This window comes from Convolutriloba macropyga, chromosome 12, assembly GCF_964194025.1.
Source record: "Convolutriloba macropyga chromosome 12, txConMacr16.3, whole genome shotgun sequence".
Classification (NCBI taxonomy): domain Eukaryota; kingdom Metazoa; phylum Xenacoelomorpha; order Acoela; family Convolutidae; genus Convolutriloba; species Convolutriloba macropyga.
In genome coordinates, this window is record NC_134479.1 from 30,326,390 (window position 1) to 30,344,921 (window position 18,532).

At 36.2% G+C, this 18,532-nt stretch overlaps 2 protein-coding genes across 2 annotated transcripts in view; both read right to left on the reverse strand.

Annotated features, from left to right (window-relative positions):
- LOC142350455 (uncharacterized) overlaps positions 1–16,504 on the reverse strand; it is an 80,627-nt gene extending 64,123 nt beyond the window's left edge. Inside the window, exons 1-2 of the mRNA XM_075402303.1 lie at positions 14,061–16,504; positions 11,362–11,445 (exon numbers count right to left, since the gene is read on the reverse strand). Coding sequence (XP_075258418.1) covers positions 11,362–11,445; positions 14,061–16,504 — 2,528 coding nt within the window. The remainder of the gene's footprint in view (positions 1–11,361; positions 11,446–14,060) is intronic.
- A 54-nt stretch (positions 16,505–16,558) lies between these two features.
- On the reverse strand, positions 16,559–18,412 carry LOC142350456 (uncharacterized). Its single transcript, XM_075402304.1, has 2 exons — positions 17,558–18,412; positions 16,559–17,500 (listed from the first exon to the last, which is right to left on the reverse strand). Exons 1-2 carry the CDS (start codon positions 18,410–18,412, stop codon positions 16,559–16,561), a joined length of 1,797 nt encoding a protein of 598 aa, XP_075258419.1.
- Between the last annotated feature and the right edge of the window lie 120 nt (positions 18,413–18,532).

An 18,532-nucleotide genomic window follows, 5' to 3' on the forward strand; every position in this document is an offset into this window, starting at 1 on the left:
AGCTTGGGGGGAGCACAAACGGAAAAGATCCATTTTTTGATTTAATTTTATTTGCATTTAAATTTCTCTCTCTATATAAGTTTTTTTTAATAAATATCAATATCCATGCTCAACTCCGAAATTTTGCTGTATATATTACCTGACATTGTTGTGTACTTTAATATTCACATTGAAGATCACTTCTTTTATCAATAACGGTTGTGAATTTATAACCACTATGTTGCCTGAAAAGAGTAACTTTTGCATTCTAATTGATTACAATGAACTGAGAAATTTTTTCGAACATTTACAAGGCACTTATGAAATGTTTTAAAAACAAAGCTTTATCATTTTTTTTTCTTTTTTTCATTTTTTAATGAATAATCTGAAAAATTTCCAATAATTTTTGTTTTCGACATTTATTGGACTTACATCAAGAGAAACTTTTTGCATTTATTACCACAGATAATCAATCTTGGCATGAAAAAAAATGTTGCCTATTTGTCACATGCAGTTTCTAAACTGTATCACATTACTCAAATAAACCAGATAATTTTTTTGGGCACGTACCGTGAACAATTATCCTGTAAGAAGCCAATTATACTGCAAATTTATATAACCAGATGTTTATAAAACTTTTAGATCTATTTTTATATATATTTGTGTTCTACTTAAAATATCTTACGAATTCGGGTAGAATTCCCGGTATGATTGCTCAGAAATTCCCCTATTTTAACCGCATCTTTTCTGGAATTTTTCTCGGGTCTTGGTAAGATTTCTTAGAATCGGTGCACTGCGTAGCAACATAGTAACAAATTAGCACATCATTTTCGAAACTCATAAAACATTATTCAATTTCTATAATAACTGATTTTTATATATTAAAACATAAGCACTTAGGTAATTTTAGGATACACATAAAGATTTGAGGTTGGCAAAAATTTTAACGATCTGTAATTAAAGGCGGCAACTTCTATGCTGGCTAGACTTGATGTTTTTAACAATAGTTGCATATAGCCAATCGCAAGACTATTCCAACAAATGGAAGAAAGAAAAATCTATATTGGATCTTAAAATTGCATACCGTAATCAATTGAAAGCTCATTTGGTCCACGTCTGACCATTTTTGTTTTCTTTATGAAAAACTGTTTTTGAAGTATATTGTGTTTGATATTATGGGAGTGTTCTTCAATTTCGTATCTGATTTCTTCATTACCTTTTCATTTCAAAATTTTTGTTAAATTTTTTGGTGATCCTGTGGCTTATTAATTTCGGAGAGTTAGCTGTTGACAGAAATCGGAAACAATCTGTTCAAATTTTTTTGACTACTTTATCAAAACCGACTATCTATTCATAATATGTACTATGATTCCGTTTCTGCGTAATGATATCAAAATTGTGTAAGGTTTTCCATCTGCTGTGCCTTGACAGCAACTTCCAACAGTCCTCATCAATCATTTTTTAAATTTTTCCCAGGTTTTCAGCCACTTTTATTCCTTACAGATAGATGAAGAAAATGCATCGAGCCTTGTTTCTATTTTTTGAATATTGTAAGCGTCCCTGCACTCGATAGGTGCACTTAAAATGTATCTAGATTATTGTTCCGACCCCTCTTGAGGGGGGGGGGGGGGGAGGAACTATATACTCAAATGGCTTTTTTTGTTCAGAATAATTTGACCGATCGAGTGGTATCACTAAAAAGCCCCTTCAGCGTTGAATATGGAATTAAAATGAATTTCATATTTTACAGGGAGTTATCGAGGTTTGAAGTTGTGTGAAAAATAGACGGATTTCCGTTGTTTTTATTCAATTTTTCCGGAATTTCGCCAAATATTTCGTCATTTTTTGCTAAAAACTGTTAATAAAAGTACTGTTGATTTTGTTTTTACAGACAAAAAAATTTTGTTGATTCTTCTGATTGAAATTTTTGGGCTAAAATTTTGGCTAAATGTTTCAAAATTCGGCTTTTCTTCATCAAAACCTGCCCGAAATAAGATTCTTTAGTCCACTTTGATTAAATTTGCCGGATATACACACCCCAAAACTAACAGACACATTTTTTGTAAACCACAAAGAGAGCTAATTTTGCTTCCACTTCCATTGAGAGTTGTATCGAATCAAATTTTTGCCGTTTTTTTGCTAACGTTACTCTATGATTATCACAAACGCAGCATTTATTTTTGATCTTTTAACTAAATCATCTAGATCTAAAGAATTCGAAACAATTGAGTTTTCTAAATAGACGATCAGCAAAAGCGGGGCTGGTTTTGGTCCAATCTTGTACTGTTACAATCAAAAAAATGGTTGGGATTGTAATCAGTCGGTCTTCTTTTTTAAAAAAAACTTCGAGCTTTTCTATGTTAACTAAAGAGCAGAAGAATTCACCTCAAAGATCACTGCTGCTAGGTCCGAATGGCTTCCTAAACAGTTCAAAGTTAACGTATCGATTTTCGTTACTCGAAAGATTATGGTCATGGTCGTTTTGACTTTTAAAAATGTTTGCTTTTTAAATAAACAAGGGCTTATTGAACTTTGCCACTATTTTTTTCTTAATTTGGTCAGTTTGTAGCTTAGTGTCAGCAAAGACAGAATGCTTTTTTCCTCTTCTTTCTACTGAAATAATTTTTAATCTTTTAAGCGTATTAAGCGTTAAAATATGGTTTTCTGGCTTCGGTACTACTAGATTTCGCAATTTTTTTTTTGATTTTTCGATATTGCCCCCTATTTTCATAACATTTTCATATTATTTACAGTTAACATATTACATTATTTGCGTTCAGAATAATGCACAATTGAACAAGTAAAAATCTTGAAAGGCACAGATTGTGGTTTTAACGGCTTCGACGCCCCTTTCTCTAAGAGTATATTTGAGTTTTTTTACAATTGTCTTGAACTGTCGTTTTTACTTTTCTTTTTAATCGCATAAAATTACCGGGATAATGACGGGTCTAATTGGCATTCCACGAAGGAGTAAATGAGTGTTTATTCTGATTTGATTAGATAGTTGGTGGCTTTCATGACTTTGAAAACAATTGTTTTTAAGAATTGAAAAAAAGCTATTTACCGTTGCTTAACTTCGCATTTTTGTCTATTTGTTACCTAGTCTGGTTATTTACAGGTCACATATGACCTTCCTGTTTTCAAGGGAAGTGCAAGTGTACAAAATCTGACGTTTTTTTTAAGGATTTTGTTGTGAATTTACTGGCTTCGGCACAGATTTTCGAACAAAGAGTAAACAAAATTTTTATATTCGTCTGGATTTAACGCTCTTTTGAGGACGTAAGACATATTCTGAACAATTATTAAACTAAAGCGCTTTCGTTGGAAGAATAAATTGACCTCCTTAATTATTTCAATTGGTAGCTAACGGTTTTCATGACTTTCAAAATAGTTGTTTTAAAAAGACAAAAGTTTTATTTATTTTGCTTTTCTCTCTTTTTTGGTCTATTTGTTACCTTATATCATTCATGAGAAGGCCTATACCACACTTATGGTGATCAAGGAAGGCTCTTTTGATAATATTTTCAGGGGCCAAATATAATCTTAAGGCTTCGACAGCGTTTTATCGCAAGTTTAAATGAATTTTTTTTGTTGTCTGTATATAGTGTTCTTTTGGTAACCGCATAAAAAAGGTTAAAGGCTGGTCTCAATGCCCTTCTACAGAGGCGTATGTGATCATAAATATGCTGGATGTTTTGAATTGCTATCTATTGCTTTTCATTAATTTGGAATTAATTGTTATTGAAAATATAAGCCAATTTTTTTTAAATTTGCTGTTATTTGTTCTTTTTTTTTGTCTAATTGTTACCTAGTCTCGTTTATTCAACGTCACCTATGACAAAATTGTTTTCGAGGAAAATTGCAAGCAAACAAAATATAATTTTTTGAAGACTTTGTTATGAATTTACTGGCTTCGACGGGGTTTTTTCGAACGAAGAGTAAAGTAACTTCTTATATTCGCCTACATTTAACGCCATTTTGGAAGACGTAAGAAATGTTATGAGAAATTACAGGCTTCAAATGCTTCTTTTGGAGGAATAGACGAATCTATTTGATTATTTCATTTTGAAGCTAATGGCTTTCATGACTTTCAATATAATTGTTTCTTTTAAAAAGAAACAAAAGTTTTAATTAGTTTTGCTTTTTTCTCTTTTTTTTTCCACTGGTTACTTATTCTCATTCAAGAGACTGCCTATAGCACATTTTTGGCATTAATGAAAGGCTCAATTGAACATATTTTAAGGCGCCAAATAAGACTTTAAGGCTTCGACCGCGTTTTCTCGTAAGTCTTAAATGAGTTTTTTTGTTATTACTATTTGTTGTTCTTTTTGTATCCGCGTAAACAATTGATTAATGGCGGGTATTAAAGCCCTCCTCCAGAGACGTATGTGATCACAAAAAGCTGGATGTTTTCAACTGCTATGTGTTGCTTTTCATTATTTTGAAATTATATGTTTTTGAAAATATAGGCCAATTTTTCAAGTTTGCTGTTTTTTGTTCTTTTTTGTCTAATTGTTACCGAGCCTTTTTTTTATAAATGGACATGAAAAGAAGGATGTAATTAATGTTTGTTGTTGGATTTTGTTGTTCGTTCTGACTTGCTTTCTTAATTAAGAAGATTCTCATCAATTTAATGCGGCATTTATTAGTCCACTGAGTTATTTGCGTTGGAGGCGATCTTTGTTCATACACACTTTTCTCGTAAAAATACCTGAATTTTTGAGGTTTTCCATCTGTTCTTCATTTGGTAGACATTTTCTAATATTTCCCAGATCTTCAGCCACTTTTTTTCCTTACAGACAGATGAAGAAAATGCATCGAGCCTTGTTTCTATTTTTTGAATTATATAAGCGTCCCTGCACTCGATAGGTGCACTTAAAATGTATCTAGATTATTGTTCCGACCCCACTTGAGGGGGGGGGGGGGGGGGAGGAACTATGTACTCAAATGGCTTTTTTTGTTCAGAATAATTTGACCGATCGAGTGGTATCACTAAAAAGCCCCTTCAGCGTTGAATATGGAATTAAAATGAATTTCATATTTTACAGGGAGTTATCGAGGTTTGAAGTTGTGTGAAAAATAGACGGATTTCCGTTGTTTTTATTCAATTTTTCCGGAATTTCGCCAAATATTTCGTCATTTTTTGCTAAAAACTGTTAATAAAAGTACTGTTGATTTTGTTTTTACAGACAAAAAAATTTTGTTGATTCTTCTGATTGAAATTTTTGGGCTAAAATTTTGGCTAAATGTTTCAAAATTCGGCTTTTCTTCATCAAAACCTGCCCGAAATAAGATTCTTTAGTCCACTTTGATTAAATTTGCCGGATATACACACCCCAAAACTAACAGACACATTTTTTGTAAACCACAAAGAGAGCTAATTTTGCTTCCACTTCCATTGAGAGTTGTATCGAATCAAATTTTTGCCGTTTTTTTGCTAACGTTACTCTATGATTATCACAAACGCAGCATTTATTTTTGATCTTTTAACTAAATCATCTAGATCTAAAGAATTAGAAACAATTGAGTTTTCTAAAGAGACGATCAGCAAAAGCGGGGCTGGTTTTGGTCCAGTCTTGGACTGTTACAATCAAAAAAATGGTTGGGATTGTAATCAGTCGGTCTTTTTTTAAAAAAAAAACTTCGAGCTTTTCTATGTGAACTAAAGAGCAGAAGAATTCACATCAAAGATCACTGTTGCTAGGTCCGAATGGCTTCTTAAACAGTTCAAAGTTAACGTATCGATTTTCGTTACTCGAAAGATTATGGTCATTGTCGTTTTGACTTTTAAAAATGTTTGCTTTTTAAATAAACAAGGGCTTATTGAACTTTGCCACTATTTTTTTCTTAATTTGGTCAGTTTGTAGCTTAGTGTCAGCAAAGACAGAATGCTTTTTTCCTCTTCTTTCTACTGAAATAATTTTTAATCTTTTAAGCGTATTAAGCGTTAAAATATGGTTTTCTGGCTTCGGTACTACTAGATTTCGCAATTTTTTTTTTGATTTTTCGATATTGCCCCCTATTTTCATAACATTTTCATATTATTTACAGTTAACATATTACATTATTTGCGTTCAGAATAATGCACAATTGAACAAGTAAAAATCTTGAAAGGCACAGATTGTGGTTTTAACGGCTTCGACGCCCCTTTCTCTAAGAGTATATTTGAGTTTTTTACAATTGTCTTGAACTGTCGTTTTTACTTTTCTTTTTAATCGCATAAAATTACCGGGATAATGACGGGTCTAATTGGCATTCCACGAAGGAGTAAATGAGTGTTTATTCTGATTTGATTAGATAGTTGGTGGCTTTCATGACTTTGAAAACAATTGTTTTTAAGAATTGAAAAAAAGCTCTTTAACGTTGCTTAACTTCGCATTTTTGTCTATTTGTTACCTAGTCTGGTTATTTACAGGTCACATATGACCTTCCTGTTTTCAAGGGATGTGCAAGTGTACAAAATCTAACGTTTTTTTAAGGAATTCGTTGTGAATTTACTGGCTTCGGCACAGATTTTCGCACAAAGAGTAAACAAAATTTTTATATTCGTCTGGATTTAACGCTCTTTTTAGGACGTAAGACATATTTTGAACAATTATTAAACTAAAGCGCTTTCGTTGGAAGAATAAATTGACCTCTTTAATGATTTCAATTGGTAGCTAACGGTTTTCATGACTCTCAAAATAGTTGTTTTAAAAAGACAAAAGTTTTTTTTATTTTGCTTTTCTCTCTTTTTTGGTCTATTTGTTACCTTATATCATTCATGAGAAGGCCTATACCACACTTATGGTAATCAAAGAAGGCTCTTTTGATAATATTTTGAGGGGCCAAATATAACTTTAAGGCTTCGACAGCGTTTTATCGCAAGTTTAAATGAATTTTTTTGTTGTCTGTATATGTTGTTCTTTTGGTAACCGCATAAAAAAGGTTAATGGCTGGTCTCAATGCCCTCCTACAGAGGCGTATAAGATCATAAATATGCTGGATGTTTTGAATTGCTATCTATTGCTTTTCATTAATTTGGAATTAATTGTTATTGAAAATATAAGCCAATTTTTTTTTAAATTTGCTGTTATTTGTTCTTTTTTTGTCTAATTGTTACCTAGTCTCGTTTATTCAACGTCACCTATGACATAATTGTTTTCGAGGAAAATTGCAAGTGTACAAAATATAATTTTTTGAAGATTTTGTTATGAATTTACTGGCTTCGACGGGGGTTTTTCGCACGAAGAGTAAAGTAATTTCTTATATTCGCCTACATTTAACGCCCTTTTGGAAGACGTAAGAAATGTTATGAGAAATTACAGGCTTCAAATACTTCTTTTGGAGGAATAGACGAATCTATTTGATTATTTCATTTTGAAGCTAATGGCTTTCATGACTTTCAATATAATTGTTTCTTTTAAAAAGAAACAAAAGTTTTAATTAATTTTGCTTTTTTTTCTTTTTGTTCCACTGGTTACTTATTCTCATTCAGGAGAGTGCCTATAGCACATTTTTGGCATTAATGAAAGGCTCAATTGAACATATTTTAAGGGGCCAAATAAGACTTTAAGGCTTCGACTGCGTTTTCTCGTAAGTCTTAAATGAGTTTTTTTGTTATTACTATTTGTTGTTCTTTTTGTAACCGCGTAAACAATTGATTAATGGCGGGTATTAAAGCCCTCCTCCAGAGACGTTTGTGATAACAAAAATTTGGATGTTTTCAACTGCTATCTGTTGCTTTTCATTATTTTGAAATTCTATGTTTTTGAAAATATAGGCAAATTTTTTAAGTGTGCTGTTTTTTGTTCTTTTTTGTCTAATTGTTACCGAGCCTTTTTATAGAAATGTCCAATTTCTTTTCTTGTGAAATTCAAGCTATTTTGTTTTTTGTTTCAGTTTTATCCAACTTCATTTTGAGATTTTTATTAAGTTTTTTTTTTATAAATGGACATGAAAAGAAGGATGTAATTAATGTTTGTTGTTGGATTTTGTTGTTCGTTCTGACTTGCTTTCTTAATTAAGAAGATTCTCATCAATTTAATGCGGCATTATTTAGTCCACTGAGTTATTTGCGTTGGAGGCGATCTTTGTTCATACACACTTTTCTCGTAAAAATACCTGAATTTTTGAGGTTTTCTATCTGTTCTTCGTTTGGTAGACATGTTTGCCAAAAACGTTGATGAGCGGGGTCGGAACTTCATGTGCGAACGCACAATACTGAGCCCCCTTGTGGCATTTGCCATAAGTGAGCTTGAAAAATTCGCAAATTTAATCACTATTTGAGACATCAAAATCAAGTTTCTCTATGGTGTTCAAAAAATTCTTCAAATTCTGATAGCTTGAAAACTTCAATTTCTGAAAAATTTAATGAATTTTGGGTAATTCCGTACCCAGATGGTCCCCAAAAAGTTTGGACTGAAGATAGTTGTTGACAAAAACGAAAGTTTTCATCAATTTTTGGAACTCTACGTCAAAACCGCAGAGCGGTTTGTCGAAGAAAAAACATATGTCTTTCAAGCATTTTTGTTAAGAGAGGCTGTAGTGCCCTCATTAGATATCATTTTTTTGATCAATTTGCTTATTTGGAGACAAAATTAGACTTCTTTGTGACCAAAAGGTTTTGCAAAGAAATTGTTTGTGCATAAAAGCAATCAATTGCCATTATTTCCATTGTTGTTTAAATTTTATCGTGTACATTTCACATTGTATGGATTTCATTTTCAAAAGCGAACAAATTGCGTAATATAATTAAAACATATCTAAATTGCTGCAATTATATATTCCTAAGCTAGAAGATTTACCCATGAGTCTGCTAAATTTTTTAGCAGAAGTGGTCATTTGACAATTTAAAGTTTTTTTTTTAATTTGAAAAATTTTGCAACAACTAATATTGCTGTACAAAAAAAAATTAATCGTGAACGAAAAGCAAATTCTTGTAGCATCTACCTGAATCAGGAATACTTTAATTTGCGGACTACTTTGATCAACAAATATTTGAATATTTAAACGCAAAGGTAATTTCAAAATCTGTCACATTAGGTATACAAATTTTCTTTACCAAATGTGGTCTTGTTTTTTTTTTCATCTGTCCTCATCATTAATGAGATCCAAGAGTTTTCATAGACAGAGCTACGTCATCAAACAGTGGAAACAGTTCTATTTTCATCGCTCTGTAAGTTGGCGCTGTATGGCCATCGACCTTGATATTTTCTAACGCTGAGATTGTTAATTCTTACAAAAAGTCTTGAATTTTTCTTTTTTCACCATCAGTCTTTTAATTCTCATGGTTGACTTCTATATAGCATGATGGGGTACCAGCTTTTCATTAAGCAGATTTTTTATTCGAAAAGTTTGCAACCTGAAAGTCATGATGATGATGATATGTTGCAAAGGACATGAAAAGATTTACAAGAAACATTTAAATACAGAGTATAAAGCGATAGTGCATAACTAGAAGCGAAACTTTTAGCCGCTCTCATTCGAAGACAGGCAGTCACCCATTTTGCTGACAGGAGATTTAGCCGACATCCAAAACAAAAAAAAATCCGACAACACGACCACACATTAAATGTAATAGCTAGACGAACTAGTAATAACCATATCCATATTTTTGACAAATCAGAAATAAGCGTAGGTTAATGTTCTGATTTTTCCATGTCAACTATATTCGCTACAGGTAAACATTCCTAGCCTCGGGGGAGAACTTAAAATCAAATTTAAATTTCTTTATTGTTGCTTTCTCATTTCAGAAGTCAATCATCAGATCAGTTTCATCACACGTTTCAACTATATAACTCTGAACTATCTCAATTTCAATAAAAATAGAGGAACAATTATAAACGCCTGCAACACTCTTGCAGAGTGTTGGTTAGGGCAAGGTATTATCTGATTACTGTTGATGAGAAAAGTTTGTCATAAATTGGTCAATATACAGACAAAAAATTCCCGAATGACTCAGGAATACCTGTGAGAGCATGTAATATTGCCGGTTTATTGTTACAAGCCCCACATTCAAAACTTAATTGTTTGGTTTTATTGTTTTTTTTTTAAATATCAGCACAATGATTTTTACGTAACATCTCCGTTAAAAAAGAAAAGATAAATGGAAAAATGATTGCAGTTTTTTCTGCTTTCAATGAAGTTTGCTTTTTCAAAAAATTTTGATTTTTCGTAGACAAAAATCAGTTTTTTGGAGACAAAAATCAGTTTTTGGAAACAAAAATCTTTTTTTTTGGATACAAAATCAGTTTTTGGAAACAAAAATATTTTTTTTTTGGAGACAAAAATCACTTGTTTGGAGACCAAAATCAGTTTTTCGAAAGTGCGTTCGATTTGTAGCTTTACCTTTGAGTCTTTGGTAGGCTTCATAGAGTTAGTCCGGAGGACCTTGAAACGCATAGATCCGTTTTTTGATAACAGAAACTTCAATCAATTGGTTCTTTTCACTAGCGTAAAGTCGGTTGGAACTGGCAGTAAACCTTACGAGAACGATGGCCTCAAGGTTTATTGCAATCACCCACTTTCATGAGAATTATCAGACTCATTTCATTGAAAAATGAAGAGATGGTTCTGAGGGTCAACAAAAGCTCACTCAACTGAGACTGCCAACTCACCCAATAAGTTTTATTCATATGGGGAGAGTTTTATCCAATGGGGGGGGGGGGGGGGGGTGAAGAAGATGAGACAAAATTGTTTACAAATTCAATTTTAATTTCTATGATCAAGTCTGCGCAAATATAATCAATATGTAGTCATTTTAATCAATTTATACTGACTGATGTGTTTGTTAATAAGTAACTTGGTTTTACAGTTCCCCGGAGCGCATCGTCAGAGAGAATCAGTACTGGACCAGAAAAAAATCATAATGGTTTTTAGGCGGGCCATTACTATGTTCAGGTCCGAGATTTCACTGTTTAGTATGATTTTAGTAAGACAAGATGCGTCATCAACTGACTTTCGTCTGAACATGAATTTGTTAATTCGGTTTGCGGTCTGGGCATAAACAAATTCTGTCTGCCCTGGTTATGGCCATGTTAAAATGCCGCCTGGTTTTGATATGCGCATAGCGTACATAATTACCCGCGTTTTCGCGCTTCTATTTGCTCAAGAGCCAATTATCTCGCGTCTCTCTCTCTCTCTCTCTCTCTCTCTCTCGCTATCTGTTTTGATCGTAATTAAAAATACTTGCGTTCTCAATATACATGAATTTATATCAAGTTGCAGAACTTGTTCTGCGTAAGAATTCAATTAATAGGCTCTGAAACTATGATTATAACTATATGATTATAAAAATGCTTTTGAGTTATAGTTTTTGAGTTTGTCTCATGCATTTGATTAATTTGAATTGCGGCCATTTGAGTTGCGGCTCCTTGATTTGCGGCTCCTCCGACCTCCGACCTCCGACCTCCGCCTCCGACCTCTAAACTATCAACGTGAACGGAAGGTCGCTGAGAATAACTTCCAACATCGGGAGGTGAACGCCTGAAATAAATAGATCAAATTAAATGAAATAATTACTATGATGAGGGGGGGGGGGGTTACCTGACCACTAAGCTGGGGGGGGCTAAAATAGGAAAGACTAAGCTGGGGGGGCTAAAATAGGAAAGACTAAGCTGGGTGGGACTAAGCTGGGGGGGACTAAGCTGGGGGGGGGGGGGGCTAAGCTGAGGGGGGACTAAGCTGGGGGGGGGGGGGACTAAGCTGGGGGGGACTAAGCTGGGGGGACTAAGCTGGGGGGGACTAATCTGGGGGGGGGGACTAAGCTGGGGGGGGACTATCCTGGGGGGGAGACTAAAGTTCAACTTCATCTGGGACCTCATCTTGACTTGAATGACCGTAATTGTTCAGACGAATATCTGACATGGTCTTTGCTTCTTTGGCTTCTTTAATCTTGACTATTATCGATCTCAACCAATGGAAGTAATCAATGATTGTTTCCTTTTGAATAACTAAGCCACTTTAGAAGTTCTATTATGTAAAAAATACATTCAGTAACTATTTCCATTATTTGAGATCAATAAGAATCAAATTTACTGAAAACCGAAATTTGTTCGAATAATATGATCGATGAAAAAACAACAAAAATTGAAAACATAGAAAAGTTTTTCATACATACATACCTTAAAAGGTATCAGAAACGTTGAAAAGCCAATGCGGTAAACTTTGTTAAGAAATGCGGTGCATCTTCACAAAAACACATACGCACACACACAAACAACACACGCACACACACACCTATCTGAAGATTGATTGTCTCCTATTTGAAGATGTCTAATGATCATTAGACATCTTCAAATGGAAGCCTAAAGCACAATCCGAGGTGTGGGGTGTTCCGCCTTCAGTTAAATTTGAATGTGTAGTGTTGGTGGTGCTGCGGCCGGACGTCAGAGAAGCAAACTAACCAGCTTGCTTCTCTGACGCCTGTGTTGGTGGTGTTTCAAAAAAGACCCTGGAGTTATAGTTACTTTGGCACGATATGCCTGGGCTACCCTTTGCCCACTGTTGTTCCTTTTCAACAGTTACAACTTTCTTGAGATTTGCTTCACAAATCTTCTTTTGCTACCGTGAAAAAGTCATCCATTTCCTAACCATTGAATTATATCTATATAATCGACATTATGACTTGGTGTTCAAAGTTACAGTTTTTAGCACGTGTCTCTCCTGGTACACTGGGCCTCCATTTTTGGGCTCCAAAAATCAGAAAGTTTGTGGTCGAACTGTTGTTGTTGTTGTTGTTGTTGTTGAAGTCTGTTTGAAGTTGCTCTTTGTCGTCTCGTCGTGTTCTCTTTTGCTCTGTTGTGTCTTTTTTGTAGCTGAACTGTATTTCTTACTTCATCTGCTGATGATTATGTTGAAATGTTGTTTTGAGTTGTGTCCTCAATAAAACGCTGATCTTGAAGTTATGGATTTGTCCATATCTACAAGTATGTCTGTCCTGACATTGATAATGTCTGCTGTTGATGAATGTGTTGACTGCTGTTCAAAAAATGCTGTTGCTTCTTCTGAAGTAATTCTCGCTGAAGTGTTTGTTGTTGTGAAATTTCTGCTGATGTCTTCCGTTGGTGTTGTCTGTAGATTTTTGCTGTGTACTGGTTGTCAACGTGCTGCTTGTAGTGTTATATGAAAGTGGTATGCTGGAAAGTTGAATTGCTTTTTGTGCTGATTGCGTTTAACTGTGTACATTTGTAGTTGTTTTAAATCGACTTCTGTATTGGCTGATTGGCGATTGTCAAATACTGAACAATTTCCGGAAATGTTGTTGTTGCTGGTCTGCTCCTTGAAAGTTGAAAAACTGATGCTCCCCGTGTTCCCTAACTACCTAAACCTACCACTACCTTGTACCTGTTGCCTACGTTTACCTGTTTTTCCCAAATTAGAGTTTGTCGGAATACAAAATAATTTGTAATAATTTTTACCGCCGATGTCTGGTTTTACCTAAGCTGTTTAGTGTCATATAACTATTCAACATACTTTTATCCTGTCGGTTCAACTCTCTGCTGTTTTGCAATAAGCTAATTAATTGTGCATTTGAATTCCAAAACCTACCTAATGTCTATCCAGAATTTGTCTTCCTGTTAAACCTACCTACCTAAATTTTCCCGTTTGAATGTATTTATCTAATGTACGATAAGCTTTGCTAATTTGAGTTGCCTTGTGAGTTACTTATTGAAATCCCTAATTGTACCTGAATAATACCTAATAGTCCCTTTGAATTGCTAATTCATTGAATTGAACTTTAAATTTTTCATCTTTCACTTTACCCTAATCCCAAAACTGATATCAAGTTTGCTTCAAATTGTGTTTGAATTATTGTTCCCCATTTAATATTGATAATCTTTATGTTGATTTGTTGCTAATCAAACTAAGTTTAATAGCTGGTTTAACAAAGTCCCCTTTTGTTGTTTTAACCAGGCAAGACCTTACCACATTATCCTTACCTTTATTTACCTTTTGTACCCTACCTACCGGCCAAATACCCCTGGGTGTATTGTTTTCTAGTATCCATACCATGTCCCCTACTTCTATCTACTGTTGAATGCCATTTTCGTCGTTGTCTGAGTGTTGGCAGATATTCCTTTAAAACACGTGTCCTAAACTCGTTCATAAAACTCTTGACGTTGTTCCATAGTTTTCCTGTTCCTCTGTCGTTGCTGCTAATTGTAGTATCTGAAGGCAGCCCTGTTGTCATTCCTGTCAAGAAATGTCCTGGTGTCAGACTTTCTACATCGCGTATGTCACTGCTGACTGATGTTGGAGGTCTGCTGTTGAGTAGAGCTTCGACTTGGCAAATAAAGGTTGAGAAACTGTCTTCCTGGAGTTTCCTAGATCCGGCGATATTGAAGAAGAGTCGTTTGCTGATCCCAATGAGGCGTTCCCACATTCCACCAAAATGTGGAGCTCCTGGTGGAATAAATTTCCATGCAATCTTTTTTGATTCCGCATATTTCTGTATCTCTGTAGTTGTGAAGCTGCTTTCTTCGAAGGTCTTTGCTGTACTGGTGAAATATAAAGCGTTGTCGCTGTGAATTCTTTCCGGTAGTCCTCGTCGGTTGAAGATTCGTTGGAATGCCATTATGCATGATTCTTTTTGCAAGTTCCTGGTCACTTCGATATGAACGGCTCGTATCGTCAGACAGGTGAATAAGCAACAGTATACTTTCATGGCTAAGTTGATCTGGCTGTAGATTTCGAATGGCCCAAAAAAGTCTACTCCGGTTTCCTTGAAGGCTACAGGTTTGACTGAGATTCGGTAGCTCGGAAGATCTGACATCTGAGGCTGGCTGTTGAGTTGTCTCTGTCGTCTGCATTCGTAGCGTCTGTTCGAGATCTTCTTCATTACTGTTTTGCATTGAAGAACCCAAAAGTTCAACTGAATGATGTGTGTTTGCTGTTCAACTCCAACATGACCATTGTTGTTGTGTTGCAGTTCCAGAAAAAGACGAATAATCCTGTTCCTACCGTCTAAGATTATTGGCTTCTTTGTTGCTGTTGAAACTGGTGCGTTGGCTAGTCTGCCATTTGAACGAATGATACCATCTTCGTCTATTGAAGGTGTCAACTGAATCAATCTACTCCGTTTTTGAATTGCCTTGTTGTGTGCTAGTTGATTTATGTCTTCGTCGAATGATTGTTGCTGAGATAGACGGAAAAGAAAGTTCTCTGCTTCTATGATCTGCTGGTCCGTTCTCGTTTTGTTTCGGAGGTTTTTCATTTTGATGATGACGGCTCTTAGTTTCAACCACTGGCTAAACTTGTCGGCATCAATTAAGTCTTTGTTAATTGGCTGTCGTCGAGGTTTCTGTTCTGCGCTGTTCAAGAAAACAGTTTCGTGTTGTTCGTCTGTTGTCGAGTTGTCGCTAGAAGATAGAAGAAACTGTGATCCCTGTAACCAAAGAGATTTTTCTGTCATTTCCGTTGCTGTTAGTCCCCTCGTTCCTTGATCTGCTGGGTTGTCCTTGGCGTTGACGTATTTCCACTGATTGGTGTTTGTGAGATCCCTTATTTCGGCAATTCGGTTTCCGATGTACATCTTGTGTTTCAATTTGAGGTTCTTTATCGAACTGAGAACGGTCGTGCTGTCACTCCACAGAAAGATTTTGTCAAACTTGAAGTCCATTTCATCCTCAATTGTTTTCTTCAATCTTGCCGCGCAGAGTGCTGCTTGCAGTTTTAGTCTGGGAATTGTTGTTTGACGTAAGGGTGCCACTCTTGTTTTTCCCATGATTTCTTGGTTCCTGGTTGTCTTGATGTATGCTACTGCTGCTGTTGCTTCCAATGATGCGTCGCAGAATACATGAATTTCCATTGTGTCCCCAAGTGCTGTACCACCTACCAACCTGCTTACCCCTACCGTACCTATCTGTTCCGTTTCATGAACCCATTCTTTGATGGCCTTTCCATTGTCTCCACCGATAGCTTTATCCCATTCGCGTCCATGTTTCCACAGCTCTTGCAGTAGAATCTTGGCTCGGATGAGGAATGGCGATATGATTCCCAAAGGATCGTAGAAACTTGACACGAAAGAGAGACACTTGCGTTGGGTCCAAGTTTTACTGTCCAGGTTCCTTCTGTCTTTCGCTTTGAACATTATTTTGTCTTCGTCTAAGCTCCAGTAAACTCCAAGTACTCTTTGATGAAAACCTTTACCGAAGAGTTCCTCCACTGGTTTGCATAGATCATCTTGAATCTGCTCACAAAACTCACGGCTGTTGCTGCACCATTTTGTCAGATTGAATTTACCATTCTTCAGAGTATCCTTGACATCCTTGGCTGTGGTGAAAGCTGTGATGGCGTCGCTGAAAGATGCAACCATGTCATCCATGTAGAATGTCCGCTGAATTATCTCCAGAGAATTTGGGTCATCTTCGATGTCGTCTTTGGCTGTCTGTTGCAAAACAAAATTTGCGCAAGCTGGTGAGTCCCTGGCTCCAAAGATGTGTCGTTGGTATTCGTACACCTCTAATTCTGAGCTGTTGGGTTGTCTCCACATGAATCGTAGATAACGTCGGCCCTGTTGTCGTACTCCGATTTGCATAAACATCGCTTCGATGTCTCCGTGGATGGCGATGGCTCTCTCTCGGAATCGTAGCAAAATTCATAGCATATTCCCGAGGAGGTCAGGTCCAGCTAAGAGTTTGTCATTGAGGCTTGTTCCGCTTTGTGGTGCTTTGGCGTTGCAGATTCTTCGTATCTTGTCGGGTTTGTTTGGGCTGACAAGACCATAGTGTGGTATGTACCATCCTGTATCTTTCTGTCTATGGAAAGGTACTTTTGCAATGTAACCTTTTTCCAGGTCTGCTTGAATGCCCTCATTGTATTTCTTGTACTGTTCAGGTTTCTTCTGTAGTCTGTTGACAAGATGATTCAAATGAGTCAAGGGTTGCGACCGTTTGTCTGGTAAACTGCTGTTGTCTTTCCAGAGAAGTCCCGTTTCATAACGTTCATCTGCTTGTCTCACGCATGTTGTGTTAAGTATCTTGGTGGCTAACAAAACTTCTGGATCATTTGATTTGGTTTTGGATTCCAATGGAATTGTCTCTGCTTTCCACCAATGAGAAACTTCTTCGTTGAGGTCATTGTCTTGTTCATGGCAATTGCTGCAAAACAAAGCGGTATGGTGCATTGAATGTTGTGTTTTGCTGTCATCCAATACTGTATGAGGTCCAGAAAAAGTCCAACCAAGTTTGAAAAGACTTACGCTTGGTGCTGATGATGGTCCTTGTTCCACTCTGACTGGTGAGATAAGGTTAATGTTGTCCTGTCCAATCAATACTGTGACTTCGAGATTATCCAGAGTTGGCATATTGACATGTCTAAGGTGGTCATACTTTCTGGCAATGTCTCCCGGGTGCTCCCTCAGCTTTGGCAAATTGATGTTTTCCACAACGTATATCTGTTTGAGGTTGTAGCGTTCGTCGTCTTCCAAATTCGGAATTTTTGTTGACGTTGTGTAACACGATTTTTTGTCTGTTCCGTTGGCTCCCTCCAAGACAAGTTGTTGACGTGTTTCTTTCTGATAGCGTAGTTCGTCGGCTGTCTTCGAGAGAAGTATTGTCAAGCTGCTTCATGGGTCGATGAAGGCGTATGTGCGAACTTTATTCTCCTTGTTATGTAAAATAACTGGCATGACATAGAGAAGATTCGTTGTTTTAGTTGCTGCTGTCGTGTCCTTTGTTGTGGTTGTATCTTTGTTGGTGATGACTGCAAATGAGTTACCACTTCCTCTCGAGTTGTTCGATTGAGAATTTGGTAGAACAACTGAGGTCAGTGTTCGTCCGTATCTACTGTTGGCACCGTGTAACATAGTGTTGTGTCGTTGTCTGCATCCTTGCTCCCTACAATTAAAGATTGAAGGACAGTTGTTGGCTCGATGGTTCGCTCCCAAGCAATTTCTGCAAAGGTTTAACTGATAAACTGTTTGTAGTCTTTCGTCTGCTGTCTTCGCTTTAAACGTTGGGCAATGAAATAACTGATGATTACCGTCGTTGAAGACACAAGGCAGAGGCTGGTTGTTGCCGTTGCTTCCTCTTGTTGCTTGAAACATTTGTGTTATGCTCCGCTGGTTATGCTGGTTCTTGCTGTTGTTGTTGCTAAACTTGTTTATGTTCTGTGTTGGTTGTTGTTGCTGCTGTTGTTCCCTGTTTGGATGAGTTGGTTGTTGATGAAATTGTCGGTTTCCATTTAAATTGAAATTTCGTTGATTTGTATCACTGTTTGTGCTGAGACTAGTATTGCTTCGTCCTTGATGCGTTGAACGTTCATGTGCTTCTGCTATTTCTTTAATCCATTGGTTGAAGTCTGCAAGTGTCGGCTGCTGAATTCTTCGTCGTAAAACAAACTGATTCCATTTGAATTCTTCGCTGTAAGGTAGTTTGTCGGTTGCATGCTTCAAGATTGTCGTGCTGTTGAGATCGGCTTCGGAGTTGAGTTCTTGTAGTGTCCTTGTCATAGTGTTAATGAATGTGGAAAAATTTACAATTGTCCAAGGAAGAGATGTCGTTGGTGGCCTGTAGTTGATGAGTTGCTGACGATGACGTTTGGGTTCCCAAACCGCTGTTTCAACTCGTTT

Bases quoted from the DNA above. Each gene is read 5' to 3' on its own strand.
- LOC142350456 (XM_075402304.1), bottom strand. From the start codon at position 18,412: ATGACAAGGACACTACAAGAACTCAACTCCGAAGCCGATCTCAACAGC. The intron at 17,501-17,557 runs GTTCGCACATAC...CTTCTCTCGAAG, and splicing joins TACATAACAAGGAGAATAAA to ACAGCCGACGAACTACGCTA.